This window comes from Sinocyclocheilus rhinocerous, unplaced genomic scaffold (genome assembly GCF_001515625.1).
Source record: "Sinocyclocheilus rhinocerous isolate Xijiao unplaced genomic scaffold, SAMN03320098_v1.1 scaffold263, whole genome shotgun sequence".
NCBI classification, from domain to species: domain Eukaryota; kingdom Metazoa; phylum Chordata; class Actinopteri; order Cypriniformes; family Cyprinidae; genus Sinocyclocheilus; species Sinocyclocheilus rhinocerous.
In genome coordinates this window covers 478,970-493,806 of record NW_015645086.1, presented here as the reverse complement: position 1 = coordinate 493,806, position 14,837 = coordinate 478,970, and the positions used below count along the sequence as shown (strand labels likewise).

The 14,837-nt window shown below is 40.3% G+C and overlaps 2 protein-coding genes across 2 annotated transcripts in view; both read right to left on the bottom strand.

Moving 5' to 3' along the window:
• cables2b (Cdk5 and Abl enzyme substrate 2b) overlaps nucleotides 1-5,441 on the bottom strand; it is a 23,808-nt gene extending 18,367 nt beyond the window's left edge. Inside the window, exon 1 of the mRNA XM_016509085.1 lies at nucleotides 4,939-5,441. Coding sequence (XP_016364571.1) covers nucleotides 4,939-5,441 — 503 coding nt within the window. The remainder of the gene's footprint in view (nucleotides 1-4,938) is intronic.
• Nucleotides 5,442-6,745: 1,304 nt separating this feature from the next.
• The window catches only part of ccm2l (CCM2 like scaffold protein), a 10,888-nt gene continuing 2,796 nt past the window's right edge, over nucleotides 6,746-14,837 (bottom strand). Inside the window, exons 4-10 of the mRNA XM_016509066.1 lie at nucleotides 14,565-14,748; nucleotides 13,544-14,157; nucleotides 12,729-12,858; nucleotides 11,948-12,011; nucleotides 11,439-11,586; nucleotides 8,208-8,346; nucleotides 6,746-7,062 (exon numbers count right to left, since the gene is read on the bottom strand). Of these exons, the coding sequence (XP_016364552.1) occupies nucleotides 6,782-7,062; nucleotides 8,208-8,346; nucleotides 11,439-11,586; nucleotides 11,948-12,011; nucleotides 12,729-12,858; nucleotides 13,544-14,157; nucleotides 14,565-14,748 (1,560 nt within the window). The 3' untranslated portion in view covers nucleotides 6,746-6,781. The remainder of the gene's footprint in view (nucleotides 7,063-8,207; nucleotides 8,347-11,438; nucleotides 11,587-11,947; nucleotides 12,012-12,728; nucleotides 12,859-13,543; nucleotides 14,158-14,564; nucleotides 14,749-14,837) is intronic.

The following is a 14,837-nucleotide window of genomic DNA, read 5'->3' as shown; positions in this document are numbered from 1 at the left end:
GTTCGTTGTAGTTTTTGAAAAGTGATTTCTGTTAAATAAAATATCTTCTTTTGAATTGGACTTTGAGTTTTGTAACTTTGCAGATCTTTTTTATACTCAAACAGCAACATTACAGACTAACTAAAGTTGAAAAAGTGAAAAAGCATAATAGGACCCCTTTAAATAATTTCCCTTCTAGGTTGTTGGTGTCTGGGCTTAATTACTTATTTATTTTTTTAAATGACATGAGACTTTGTGACTTCCGGACCTTGATAGAAATGTAGTGGAGTGAAAAGTACAATATTTGTCTTTCAAATGTAGTGAAGCTAAAGTTATAAGTTCCCAGAAAAAATAATACTCAAGTAAAGTACAATACTCAAGTAAATGTACTTAGTTACTGTCCGCCTCTGCTTCCTGCACTTGTTATACTTTATACTTCAGTACAGTAAAAGTCCTAAAATTCGTTATAATAGTCATTTTATAATAAATTCAAAAGCAAGACGTGGAAAAAAAAAACTAGGGAGTTGAAATGGCAACTGCTGTGATCCTCTGCTGCCATCTACTGGTTATAATGCTAATTTCATGTCAATTTCATCTTAAGAAGTCTTTGTTTTCCACCAGGAGACATTTTTGGCACATTTATCATGTCATCTTTATGAATGAAAAGTGAATCTTTAAAGTGAATTTTACTGCACAGCTGTAGCATTGAGAAATAATAAAGGCTTTAAAATATTAAGTGTTTTAAAAACTATGAAGGTATTGATTATCAAGAATACCATTACGAAGTCGTTTACGAGATAGCATCTCTAGCTAGCTAACGTTAGACTAAAGTTACAATAGTGTTTAGTTGTAAGTGTAACCAATGTCACCGGTTCTAATTCTGCAACACACACTTATAAAATGGGGGAATTGTTCAGTCCAGTAAGAAGAAAAAAAAACCGAAAGTGATTAAGGAAAAAAAAAAATGGTTTGTCCTACCAATCAATATTTCACACTCTTGAAATAATGTCACCAGGTACGAATCAGATGGGAATGGCTCGCCAGTCCAAGCAACGTGCACACAGCAACAGGCAAGGACAATTCTTCGACGACAATCTCAACCACTGGAGCTCGGGATCGACAGCAGAAGAAACACTCACACACATATGCACAGAAAGAAAAGGGAAGAGAGAAGAAAAAAAAAAATCCATATAAAGAAAAGGGAAAAAAATGAAGCGATTCTATTAAACACGTTGATTCCGCTAGAAGAAAAAAACCCGGCCAAGGAAAAAATAATCCATACAAAGAAAAGGGGAAAAAATTAAGCGATTCTATTAAACACGTTGATTTCCACTTCTCTTTGCGCAAATCTTCCTTTTCTTCTACTTAAAAGTATCAACACTAAAATCTTGTGTTCAATACAATCCAATTTCAAAAGTTTCACACTCAATTTATATGTTTATCTCTTATTATCTGAGCTCTGTAAAGCAAACGCACTCATTTGATTTCTCTCACATCTTCTCTCTAACGATCTCTAGGGGCGGGACTAACCTCTAGCTTCATCCAATCAGCGATCACAGATTACTCTGACTAGTTTCAATTTGGATAAAATAAAATTATTTTTTTTATCAATCTCTCTTATTATTGGTATAAACTTTTGAGTAGAGTTGAGGATATTCTTTCTATTCTACATATGAAGCATAACATTTTTTCAAGCTTCAATTTTAACTTTTTAGTGACCTGGGTTACATAAGCATAAAATATTGTTAAATAACATGAAACTGTATGTTAATGTTAATGCCGCTATCATTATTTACGGTTTTGCAATTATTTAGTTTCTCAGCTTCTGACAAGAACGAGGCAGAAGAGGTTTATGTACGGGTCTCAAGAGTCTCTACCACAACATCAAATGACGCTTCACCGGAAGTTTACAAGCTGGCTTATCTTTATGTGGAAGTTCTAAAGAAAGCTCTGTGCAAATGGTCAATTCTTCAAAATTAGCATTCAACCTTTATGCAAGTAAGCAGTAAGTAATTGTTCACCCAAAAATGAAAATTCTGTCATCATTTATTCACTCTCATGTTGATCCAACTTTCGTTCATTTTCTAAACACAAAATAAAATATTCTTAATGAAACCTGAAAGATTTCTGTCCCTCCACTGAAAGTTCACATAATCAAAATTTTGACACTTCAAAAAGTTCATAAAAACATCATAAAATTAATTAATATGAATTAGGGCAGTTCCAAGCAATCCAAGTCTTCTATAGACACTTGACAGATTTAGGTTTTTATTCACATACCAACATTAATCAACACACATAGGCTACATAAAGCAAATCAAACTTAGTAAACAGAAGCTCAACATTTTTTGCTTGATGCATGTTTGCAATGTTTTTATGAACGTCTTGAAACATCTACGTTTTGTTGGAATGAACTTAATAGAAGGACAGAAATCTCTCAGATTTCCTTAAAAATACTTTTTTACTTGAGGATGAGTGAATGATGACAGAATTTAAATTTTTGGGTGAACTAACCTTTTTCAAACATGATTTCTTCATTAGAAAAAGCATGTCTAGTAGAGCTTGATGTGAGAACATTTTAAATGAAGAGACAGTAAGATTCACCATTTCTAAAGTTACCACAGGGAATCATGTTGAAATGATTCAAAGGCAAACTCAAAAAAACAACAACAAAAAAAACACCAAAAATGAAAACATCCCTCATGCAAAATTCTTTCAACTACTGATTACGAACCAGCTCTGTTTTGAGCAACTACGTAAACAGTTTAAAGCCTCAAAGCATTCTGACAATGCATGAGGCTGAGAATTTGGCAAGCGTGGTCAACAAGCTCCTACTTGTTGGACTATTCAAACTATCTTTATGTCTTTATTTTAAATCTTACATCTCTCAGTGACCATTATAAGAACGGTTATTCAAGTTCTTTACACTCCACAAAGACAACTCACTCTGAGAGGTTGTTTTAAAGCACGGAAAGGTCAATTTAAATGCATGTTGGATGCATTTATTGGAACTATTTTATAAAGATGCAACATCTGAATCAAGCAAGTTCATGTAGCCCTGACTTATTCTCCAGTGCAGAGACAATTCATTCCCTCAGGCCTGCAGAGACCCTTTGAAGGGCTGAGAATATGACAGAGTGTCTTAAACTTTAATCTCTGCAGGTACTGTGTGCACAAAGCAGCGTACAGTGCTGGAAGAGCACCACCACCCTTATATGCAGCACGGACTGACCTCAAAGCTCCAACCTATAAAGCAAAGCAAATGTCTGCCATGACTGTCAGTCTGGTTTGAATCTACATGTCACAACCGCACCCTTTTTAAAGTAAAAGTGGGACGAGGGTTTGGGGGGGAGGTGCAATCAAAAGAATAAAGACCTCCTATTGCTCAACGAACTGTTGAGATTAAGAGCTAAACATAAATGTCATTCTCTCACTGTGTGTATGACAAGCCTTTTCACTTCCTCATGTGAAGCGATAAACCAACCAAAGCTGAAAACTTCTTGCACAAATGGCCATTTTAGGCAACATTTATTTGGCTGTGAAGTAATCTGGATTCCAGAAAGGGGTTTGCTCAGTCTGTGGTCAATGAGAGAACTAGTTAGAATGAAAACAGTCTTTTTTGCATATTTTGCATCTCTGGAACAACATTTAAAAGTCAAGCAGATAAAATCTGTGGCGGTGGCTTGTCATTTCACCCTCGTTTTATATCTGTAGATCAGTGAAACTTGAAAATTCATGATTCTTCTCATTTCCATCCTCTCATATCTCTCTCTATCGCATTCTCTCCCTGGCTAGTCTTTTCCATACGATGCCATCCAATTTTTGGAGGATGTCTAAATAACAAAGTGACACGTGCCCTGGGCTGATTGTTTTACCACACTCTCATCACAGATTGCCACCAAACACTTATCATAGACCCATAATGACAAAGCTTTATGGACATTGAAAGGGTTTCTTCACACACGCATATATATATATATATATATATATACAATTTTTTTTTTTAAATAATGGTAATAAAGTGACATTTGGAAAGAATTTTGGAAGCAAACCGGAAAAAGGTGTGTTTCAAACCAGTTAACTAGAGATCACGTAACCCCAGATGGTTCATTCACTGTAAATAGGGGTGTATATTTAAAACACAAACAAATTAGACTCCGATGGGACAGATATACAGTAGTAAATGACTCAAAATCACATGAAGAAACATTATACTAAATGTAAAGTGTGATGATGTAATATGTGAAAATTTCTTTGCATCACAAGAATGAGTGTTGCAGAGTAAGCTGTGAAAGGGTTGGTAAAGAGAGAGAGAAAAACATATCATTTGAGCACAGTAGATAAAAGAGACCTGATTATTCAGCTGTCAAAGGCTGACAGTAGCACTTAAACATGTATATGGGCATCTTTACAGAGCAGAATTAAGTCAACTTTTGTGCAGTGTAAAAGCCATATTACCTTTTCTGACATCCCTCACGCCCAATAAATGAAATTCAGCATTAGAGCCACCTTAATTTTCTTTTTCACATATTTTACAATTAAGGATTTATATTATTTAATTTGCTTTTTATAAAAATGATGTGCAATGTCTGAAATCTGATATGCAGAACAGATTTTTTTTTATACTTTTCGACAAAATATTTTAGTTAATTTCTGGACCAGCTAACAAAATACTAATTTTGAATAGTCTAAAATTAATATTAATAATTGATCGAAAATACCACAGGTCAAGCATTAACCAGTTTAAGCATAGGTTTTTAGATCAAAGTCAAATAAAAACATCAAAATATAACGTTCATTTATCACCTCAGTACCTTGCCACCATGCCAGTGCACATGACATGTGATGCCCAAATATGCTGTCTAGGTAGGCAGCTCACTAGATTTTGACACACGGCCAAGTGGACTGTCTTTCTCAGAAGTCCATCAGAATGCATTACCCAACCTGTGCAGAACCCACCGCGGTCGAGACTCCAGCGAAGAGCCGCAGCTCTGCACTGACAGCAGCGTCGGAGACTTCCGCGGTCCGAGCGGAGTGGGCTGCAGACTGCACGGGGACAAGAGATTGCTCTGCGAGGAGAACGAGCCCCTCTCCCTCTCCAAGAAAATCTCGGTACTCTCGGCGTTACTGAACCCAGAATCCGACGGCAGAACCAGGATGGGCGGGACGTTGAGCAGCCGGAGTCTGGGGACAGGGAGGCTGGAAAAGGTCCCATCGCTACTCGCCGCAGCGGACAGTTCGCTCACAGTCGCGCCGATGTCAGAGCACTGAAACTCGGCATCACTTGGGCCCGCTGCGCTCACATTGTTCCGCACAGGACGTCCGTCCAAGGATATATTAGTGAGAAAGAAAAGCGCAGCTTGTCTCCTCCGCGAATCTTTACTTTTTCGCAGATGCTCTCTGTGCAGTTTGCCAGTGCACGGGTTCAGTGTGCTCTGCGTACTGCACGCAGCAGCCGCCATTCTCAAGTAAACAGCCCGCTGCTACTCAGTTCTGTTTCTACCCCGGCGCTACTCGCCCGGACACGCCCACTCTCATCTGATTGGCTTAGAGTACAGGATTGTAGTAAATAGATAGAGCGTGCGCGGATTTCATTGGCTGATGAGTCATGAAGCGTTTGAAATAAGTTCACAGGCGCGCTCTGACAGAAGAGAGAGAAAATGAACGACTGTAGTCTGTAGATGCAGTTTCTGCTGCTTTGTTATTATATATTCATATTTCAGAGACTAAAAAGCAAAGGTCTATATACGCTTTAGATGCCTCATTGTACAGTAGCAAATTAAACGTGTCCTTTCTACCCACATTTTTTTATTATAAACAGTACTGTGAAGTCAGTCAGGCCTTTATTCGAATCAGTACTGTCAGTTAAAGTATAAATAATTTAATAATAATGCATCCTCTCTATCCTCTGACCTACCAAGATATTCCACAGAGGACCTCAGTTGGCCCTCCTCATCACAGGGCCTGGGACAAATGTTCCCTGTTGCCCCCCGCTGGTTTGACTACTAATATTATTTGGGTGTGAGAAGAGGTTTAACTTTAATCTAAACCCTGTCTGGCCCTGTTCTTCTGCTCGCTCCCATTACATAACAAACGTTTAGCCTGACAGATGTATGTGCCATTTTGATAACCCCCAATGCTGGGCGCAATGCCCATCAACCTTCTTTGGTTGGCATAGATAAGAGGGAAGGGCATTAGACTGTGGCAAGGTGACAGTGTCACTGGAAAGAATGTCAAGGCTGAGTTTTTCATGAGTTATTTTCCCTACAGACAGCAGCCAGTCAATGACCCTCCGGCTCCAGCAGATTACTGTGTTCTGTGCACTGGCTGGAAACAAACTCTTCACCATCATCATTGTCGTCATTATTACATGATCGCTTTCTCTTTTTCTCCTTTTATGTCTAAGTGACCTTTTCTCCAAATACATCATTATTGATGGTCTTTCTGGCACTTCCTCATTGCATTGGTGCTCTTTTGTAAATCATTCACGCAGATCATGAAATAACCAATCTTGCATGCAAATAATACGCAGATTTACAAATGCAAATTAGATGCAAAAGGGCCATTTTTCATCAGCAGCACTCAATGTGGTCCAATAAAGTGCACATACACTGTAAATGTTTAACTATTTGAGTCTGAACTACTTTTTGAGTTTGAATTATTTTACATTATATATATATAAGATATTTTTAATCAAAGAAATTTGTGACCTAAACCCTGTTTTCAAAAACTCTCCAGTGCAAAAGTTCAAATATATAGTGGCTTACATTTACATACAGTATGTAAGTTCATTCTGTGTGTTTCACAAATAATAGTCTTCCTCTTCTATGTCTCCGTTCCCCTCCTCAAAGCCTAAAGCCTCAATGTTGTGTGTGATGTCATCAATTCTGCGGTTAAAATCCTGGGAACCGGAGGGGAGAGTCCAGCCGTCATAGCCACGGACTGCTGTGGCAGATGTGCTGCTCATGCTCCGCTTGATCCGGCCAAAACTGTCCGTCAAAATCCCACCCTCTCGGATCCCAATGTCTTCCAGAAACGTCTCAAACACTCCTACATCCTTATCTGGAATAAAGGGCCTCATGCCTGGTCACATGGGAGAGGAAATATGTGAGAATGCACCATAAGTCTGTATTTTTAGACAGCATGAATTTGTTGGATTATAATTGAGAATACTTTAAAAGTATTGTTCAGCACATTAACAAGCAAACACTTTGACAACTTACAATAAATACATTTTAAAGAATACATTATATATATATATATATATATATATATATAAAAAACTACCAAACATTAAAAAAAAAATCATATTTTTATCCAGCACGGACGCATTAAATTAATTTTAAATGACAGCAAAGACATTTAAACTGCTTTTTCCTGTGAGAATGGGGCAGCATTCACATGTTTGTGATGAATTGTCTCTATTCAGCACTGCAGCTCTTCTCTAAAAATTCACACTAACAATACTGACTGGTCTGAATGGTGAAAGCGCAGACAGTCTCACACTTGTCCAGAGCAGTATCGGGCTGACTCAGCCTTTTGCTTGCGTGTCAGGTTAGATGAGTCTATGGCCAGCAGAGGTATAAGTGGCTCAGTGTGCGTTATGTAATTGTGTCTCTGTTGCAAAGTTGCTTTATCCTTTACCAACTCACTTCAGAAGTAACATCCACAAGGTCTTTCTAATCAAGTTGGACAAATTTGTGTCACAGTGGGAATTTACTGTCCAATCCACTTTAATTATTAAATGACTCACTAAATCTAAATATGTGTTTGTGACAAATCTGATAGTTATTTATATATTTTGAATCGTGGTCATAGAGTTATTTATAGGCGTTATCATGTTTCTTTTCCCACAGCGGCTAGTGTTAGTAGAGAGTTTTGTAATTCTGTCACGCTGTGAAAGTGTGATGTTGTTGGAAAGGCTGTTGCACCATGACTGCTCCAGTGAAAGCCAGGTGCTCATGAATATTCAATGGCCTTTATGTTACTCTAATCCCTCTAATGAGCTAATGATAGACAGCAATTACACAAACTCTGGATACAATGCCAAATCTGATAAATCATGACTTTTGAAATATGACTTCAGACTTCATAATGAAATAAACCCAGGTGTACAAACACACTCCTTAGGGATTTAAACAGGCACTCAAATTGTTCAAAAGAGGCAAAGAAGGAGAAAGAGAGAGAATCTAAGGTGACTTTTGTATTCTGTGTTGCGAGTTTCTCACCAAGCAGCAGGAACTTGCGTGAGTCTCCATAGAGCTGCAGAAGGTCAGTGCAGAACTGCTCTATTGGAGCACCAAGTCTGTATTCTCTCAGAAACAGAGCAAACTGCTGAATCTCCTGAGGCGTCAGCTTACTCCTCAACTAACCAATGAGAGCAAGGCAGAAAACAATTGAACAGAACTATAAAGAGTCAACAATATTATGGATAACTGCAGTGAATCGTTGACCCACAAATGAAAATTATGCCATCATTTATTCATCCTCATGTTATTTCAACCCCTCAAGGCTGCTTGTTTTCAGAATTTTTCATTACCGGGAACTGGGAGTATTCTTAAATTAAAATAACCATGATTAATTTTGCGTTTCCAAAAGTTTTCAACTGTATGGATGCAAAGCAAATATAACTTTATTTTAAATACATTTTTAAGCATTTTAATGTAGATTACAGTTAGATTATTTTAATATATTAATAATAATTTATTATTTTGAATACCTTTAAGTCATGCTTAGGCCCCCTTGGAAGTTTTCTGTGGCCCCCTGATTGGGAACCACATTATTAGGCAAAATGTTCACAATGCTTCATACACTAAAGTTTATAGGTTCTTCTTCTTCTTCTTCTTCTTTGACGTTTTATGGCGGTTGGCAAACCAGCTTTAGGTGCATTTACCGCCACCTACTAGGATGGAGTGTGGAGCAATGACGTTAAAGGAAAACTAAATAAAAAAAATACAAAATTTTCAGCCAATACTTCTACTTTTCCAGAGTTAGATATGACTTGTTTTCCTTCACTAATTAAAGTTTATAGGTTCTTTATTGGCATCTATGGTTTCATGAAGAATGTTTGGGGTTACGCATGTGACCATGGTTCCCCGAGAGGGAATGAGACACTGCGCCCCCTAGGGGACACTTTGGGGAATGCCATCAGCATGACCGGTGTCTGAAGCATGTGTGAAAACACTTCCAAATTCATTGGACCATGCAGCCCATATCGTCATTAGTAGGGTGCCCGGAGGTATAAGAGGGCACCTGTAATGCACGGCATCAGCTTCTTTGTCTGAAGGAGATGTGAACAGGCAAGCCCAAGGCATTGAAGGGGGACCTAATGTCTCATTCCCTCTCAGGGGAACCATGGTTACATGCGTAATCCAAGATGTTCCCCTTCAAGGGAACTCCACACTGTGTCCCCTAGGGGACACTTTTACCCACTACGCCACGCCTAGGTGCACTGCCTGACCACCTGGTGAGAAAGCACCAAAAAATAGCAGCAAACATGCACCGATTTAAAAGGGGCACGCCAACGATGCTCAGAGCTAAAATAACTTGGAGGAAATGGGGGAACCCAGCCCAGCACTAATATAAGGGAGGGAAATCCCATTCAGCCATGTTGTGAACACAACTGTCCTCAAACAGCTATGTACTTAGAAACAATGGGCCATCTGCTTGAAACCCTAATGCAGGGGAGACAGCCCAAAGTATGCATGATTCGAGGGACCGCCTGCTTGAAAATTCCCTGAGATCAGGGGAGACCACCCACATATAAAAGGATGACTGCCTACTTTAAAACCCTAAAAGCAGGGAGGCAATGTAACTCAGGAGGGATATCAAGGAGAGGTGTTAGACCGCTGGTCGCAGCGCTTCCTGTCAATCATCTATCTCTCTGAGGTCTCCCCTCCTCTTCTTAGCATCGCACTTCCTCTGTGCTCGACTCTGGGAAGGGGGAGGAGCATGAGTGGCAACACAAATTTTTTGGCCCTGTCTCCGGTCCTCAGATCGTGATGAGCCAACCCCCTCAGAGGCTTTAGGAGAAGATCTGGTTTGGCGGGGAATGTATCTCCTGAAAGACACTGATTGCGCCTTTGCTTCTCTAAACTTCTCAACCACTGGCTCAACAGATGTGCCGAAAAGCCCAGAAGGCGAAAGCAGAGCATCAAGAAGAAAGCTTTTCTCTTTCATCTCAATGTCCACTAAGTTCAACCACAGATGTTTCTCCGTGGCCACCATTACCGCCATTGCTCGCCCTGTGGCGGCAGCAGTTTGCTTAATGGCATGGAGAGCTAAATCTGTAGTGAGGCGCAGCTCTTCAACTGCCTCAGGAGGCAAACCCTTACATTCACTCAAATCTTTAAGCAGGTCTGACTCCCCCGGCATAACCCACTGCCGCACACACCTTGCCATTCAGACGAGAGGTGATCTGAAGTGGCCCAGATGGCAGAACAGGAGTCTTCAGCGAAGATGACTTGCCCTGGGAGAGATAGCTCTCAAGCGTCTCTTCCACAGAAAGCATCCTCACATATCCGCGCTCAGCGAATCCCTCCACATTAGCATAATCTGCGTGTTGGAAAAGATGCAGCCAAGCTGAATATGGTTTTGCCCACGATATCTGAAGCTCAGCATGGAGATCCGGGAGAAAGGAATGGCTCTTGGGGGAAGGGCGATTATGGCCGGACAAATAACACTCGTCCAGTCTGCCTCAAGCAGGTTTCTGCTTTTCTCACTCCCAGACCAGATCAAGCCTCTTTGCAGCGTGAGGCATATCCTCCAACATTTCCCCGTATGTAAGTCCTCAGTACCCCACGATGTGAGTTTACGTCGTGCCTCAGCAGCAGCGGGACCCGAGCCGCGAGGCGCAGACACCTGTCCCACATCACACGAGAATAGGGACAAGGACTGGAGCTTCCTCATCAGGAATTTATCACAATGAGTGCATTTAGTGCCCTTGAATATGGACGTGTTTTTACACATGCTTCAGACACCGGTCATGCTGATGGCATTCCCCAAAGTGTCCCCTAGGGGACGCAGTGTGGAGTTCCCTTGAAGGGGAACCTTTAACATACAAAGCTCCTACAAAAGGTTCTTTAGAAGGTTTCTAAATCTGTTTTCTTCACACCAAGAAAGTAATGGCTCTTTTAAGAACTGTTATTTAGGGAGCCCAAAATGGTTCTTCTATGGCACTGCTACTAAAACCCCCTGTTGTAATCTTTTATTTTTAAAAGTGGAGTGGTGAGTTTGGTCACATGTCACTAAAGGTGTGTATGTGCATGTCAGATTTTATACTGGGGCACCAACCAAAGAATTTCACCTTAACAAGATATTAATTTGTGAGAGTCTGCTTGTTTTGATGCAATAAAACAGATACACACAACAACATGAGGGTGAGAAAATGATGACAGAATTTTCATTTTTAGGTGAACTGTCCCTTGAATGACATAATTTTATGTGTATAAGCATCTTACAATGATCATGTACTCCTGCAGACTGGCATTACAGGGCTCAGAGTCGCTATGTGTGGAGGCCAGGCTTCGATGTGACTCATGGCAGGAGAGAGATGAGCTCTCACTGTTCTCACTATAATACGGATCAAATGCTTCCTGTGAACCATCACTGTGAGGAGAGATAACACACATGAAGTCAGATGTGACAGAGTTTAAAAGCTATTTTTAATACCACACCCCTGTTTCCTCACATATATTAAAATAGCTTTTAAAAAATATGTGCCCTCCAGCTCCGGGTTCTATGGCAATGGCAAAGATATTAGACTGCAGCCCATGTTAGGCAATCAAAAAATGGGTGTGAGTTTGGAATGTTTGTCCAAGCAATATTAGAGAGGGTCATTATTTTTAGATTTCTGTTTTGTGCCATTGGCGACTGAAACAACGATTTACAAAATCTAAATTTACAAAGATTGTAATGATAATTCATAAAGACAGATTTCATGAAACATAATACACAAACAGACACTCACTATGAACTGCAGCAGCTGAAGTCTGTGTCATAGCCATATGTCATGTCAGTAAGGCAGCTGTCACCTTGGACAAGTATTAATGGGAGGGAGAAAGACAACATGTTATAAATTTGTGCTCTTTAAGTGGCAACTGAAGCTATACTGCACAACATGCTATTGATTAGTGCACTGTAGACATGCATTGACAACACAAATGCAAAATATATAAAAATCAACGTTTAAGGCAGTTTTAATTGGGTTTCAGGGATCCTTATTCTGTCACAAAGAGATGCTAGAAAGGCTGTGAAAACTTTACATTTTCTTTTTCTTATATTGCATTTCTTTCACAATAAGTGTGTTATTATATTTAAGGAATCACAAGTATCATCATATTTTGAAGTCCTTGGCATCAAAAAGTTGGAAAACCCTTGGTTTAGATCAGTGATTCTTAACTGGGGTGGATTCAGACATCTACGTATAGTAGTAACTTAACAGTGCTAAAATTGTAAACAAAATGTCCTCAAAATAAAACATTGAAATGTAATAAAATGATTAATATATGACACGGGAAGAATTTTTTCCTCTTTAAAATTCAACAATTCTATTTATGTTGCTATCATAATTATACATGATAAAAAATTTTTTTTATCATTTAGCTTTTGTTTTTCCCCTGCTGTTACCAGATCAGAACAGACCTGTGATCTATTTTTAGGTCCCGACTCACCAGTTGGGAAACACTGTTTTAAGAACATTCAGCACTACTGTTAACTGGCTTCTAAAGAGCAATAATGATGTAACTCACTCCGCTGTAGCCAATAGCGGTCAGGCATGGTGTAGTGATATCCCGCCCTGTCGACACATTCAATGGTCTGATGTCCATAGATGATCTGAAACATTTGACAGATGAGTGCGCAGTACTCCTCTGCAGCGTCCTGTGTGTGATCAATATAAGAATCAAATGAAGAGAAAATCAGTGAGTGTCCAGTCACATACAACTTTTACATGCATCAAACTTTCTGCTTTTCTCTGTTACACAGACACACATATTGCAGACCCACAAAAGCAGACTGTAATGTGGGTCAACACAATCCCATCCATATTAATGTCCCACATAATGTCACTGACACAGCATGCTCTTACATAAGTCTGGGCATTACATCACAGGGGAGTCTACTCTGAGCGCACTGTTTACATCACAGCTGACACAACACAGCTACAGCTCACAAGTGAGGCATTCATATTCCTGAGGCTGACACCCACTGACTTAGAACTTCCTCATTCATCACAATCATCTTAGATCTATACAGCAGCAATAATTAATTTCTCTACAACTACAAGGTTTGTATTGTAGATCCATTCATCCATCATTGCTTATTAACTCATCCAGCATCCATCCATCCTCCATTAACCCTTTCATCCATCCATCCATCCATCCATCCACCCTCCCTCTGATTCATTCTTCCATACATTCTTCACTTATTAACCCTTTCATCCATCAGCCGATCCATGCGCATCTATTGCTTTTTAATCAATTTCCATCCATTCATATTAAAGGCTTTTTACCCATCCATTTATTCATCCATCCATCCATCCATTTGAATGGCTGAATAACCTCACCCTGTTCTCCACGGCAAGTATGATGAGGTTGCAGTAGGCATCAGGGCATGGCATGGGCTCCAGAGGATTATGGTTCCTCCTCTCCCAGCTGCCATAGGACTTTCCCCTCTCCCAGCTCCCTGTGCAAGCTTGCCTGCGTTCCCAACTCCCACCTGGCGTGTGTTTCCGTTCCCAGCTTCCACCTGGTTTAGCTCCAGGCACATGCCTCTTTTCCCAGCTACCTCCTACCACCCCTCCACCTCCCCCACGCTCCCAGCTGCCCCCTACAGGCCTCCGGTCCCAGCTCCCACTCATCGGCCTTTTCTCCCAGCTACCTCCGCATGGCTTCCGGGTTTGTCTACGCTCCCAACTTCCGCTCACACGTTTCCGTTCCAGGCTGTCACCATCACCACCAACTCCTCCACCCCCTGTCCCACCTCCTCCACCCACGCTGCCCTGTTTAGGCTCATGGCGGGATGAGAGCTTCCAGTCCACACCACAGATGGTGTGGCGGCGCTCCATGGTGCCCCCTGCAGGCCTGGGGTCAGTGTTGCCAATAGTTTGTCTGCGGCTCTCCAAACCAGTGGGCCCCTTCTCCAGACTGTCACCAGCTAGTACAGTGTCCACATTCAGACCTGAAAATATAAACACACTATTGAAGATTCCTTCCATCTTGATTTGTTAAAAATTTGCCTTGGAAATGTTTCATGGCAATGCAAACCAAAACTGACAGACACCTTCACTGTTTTTTTTTCGCAATGCTTTATCTCTTTACAATTTACATACAGTCCACATGCTTTACGTACATTGTTAATTATTTACCCGGATGTGTTTTAACATCTGTAACTCAGTGTTTTTTCCCCCTCAAATTTTGATATTATATTCCCATATTTATCTGCTAAAAAAATAAACAAATTAAGGTTATTTATAAATATGCAATGTATCCTTAAAATGTGTTTGGTGAATTAGTTAATTTACAGTAATCCAACTGACTAAAACAGTAAACTCTGGTATCTCACATGTACATGTACTTACTACTGACCAGTTTTGAGCACCAGGAGGTGCAGTGCATCATCCCGCAGGTAGGAGGCAGCAGCGATTTCATGTGTGGGGATTCTCAGCAGGAGTTTTTCATTGTCTCTCCAGGTAAGCAGCAGACACCGAGCAGACAGGCTGAGAATGCAGTCCTGTTCCACACTGGTCTTCAAAGGCAAAACCCTCAGCTTCTACGGATGGAAACAGAGACAGAATGTATAATTTGCTTAATTGTGTGGTTCAGATCATTTAATCTGCCTTATGTTGCTTTTGAACATGA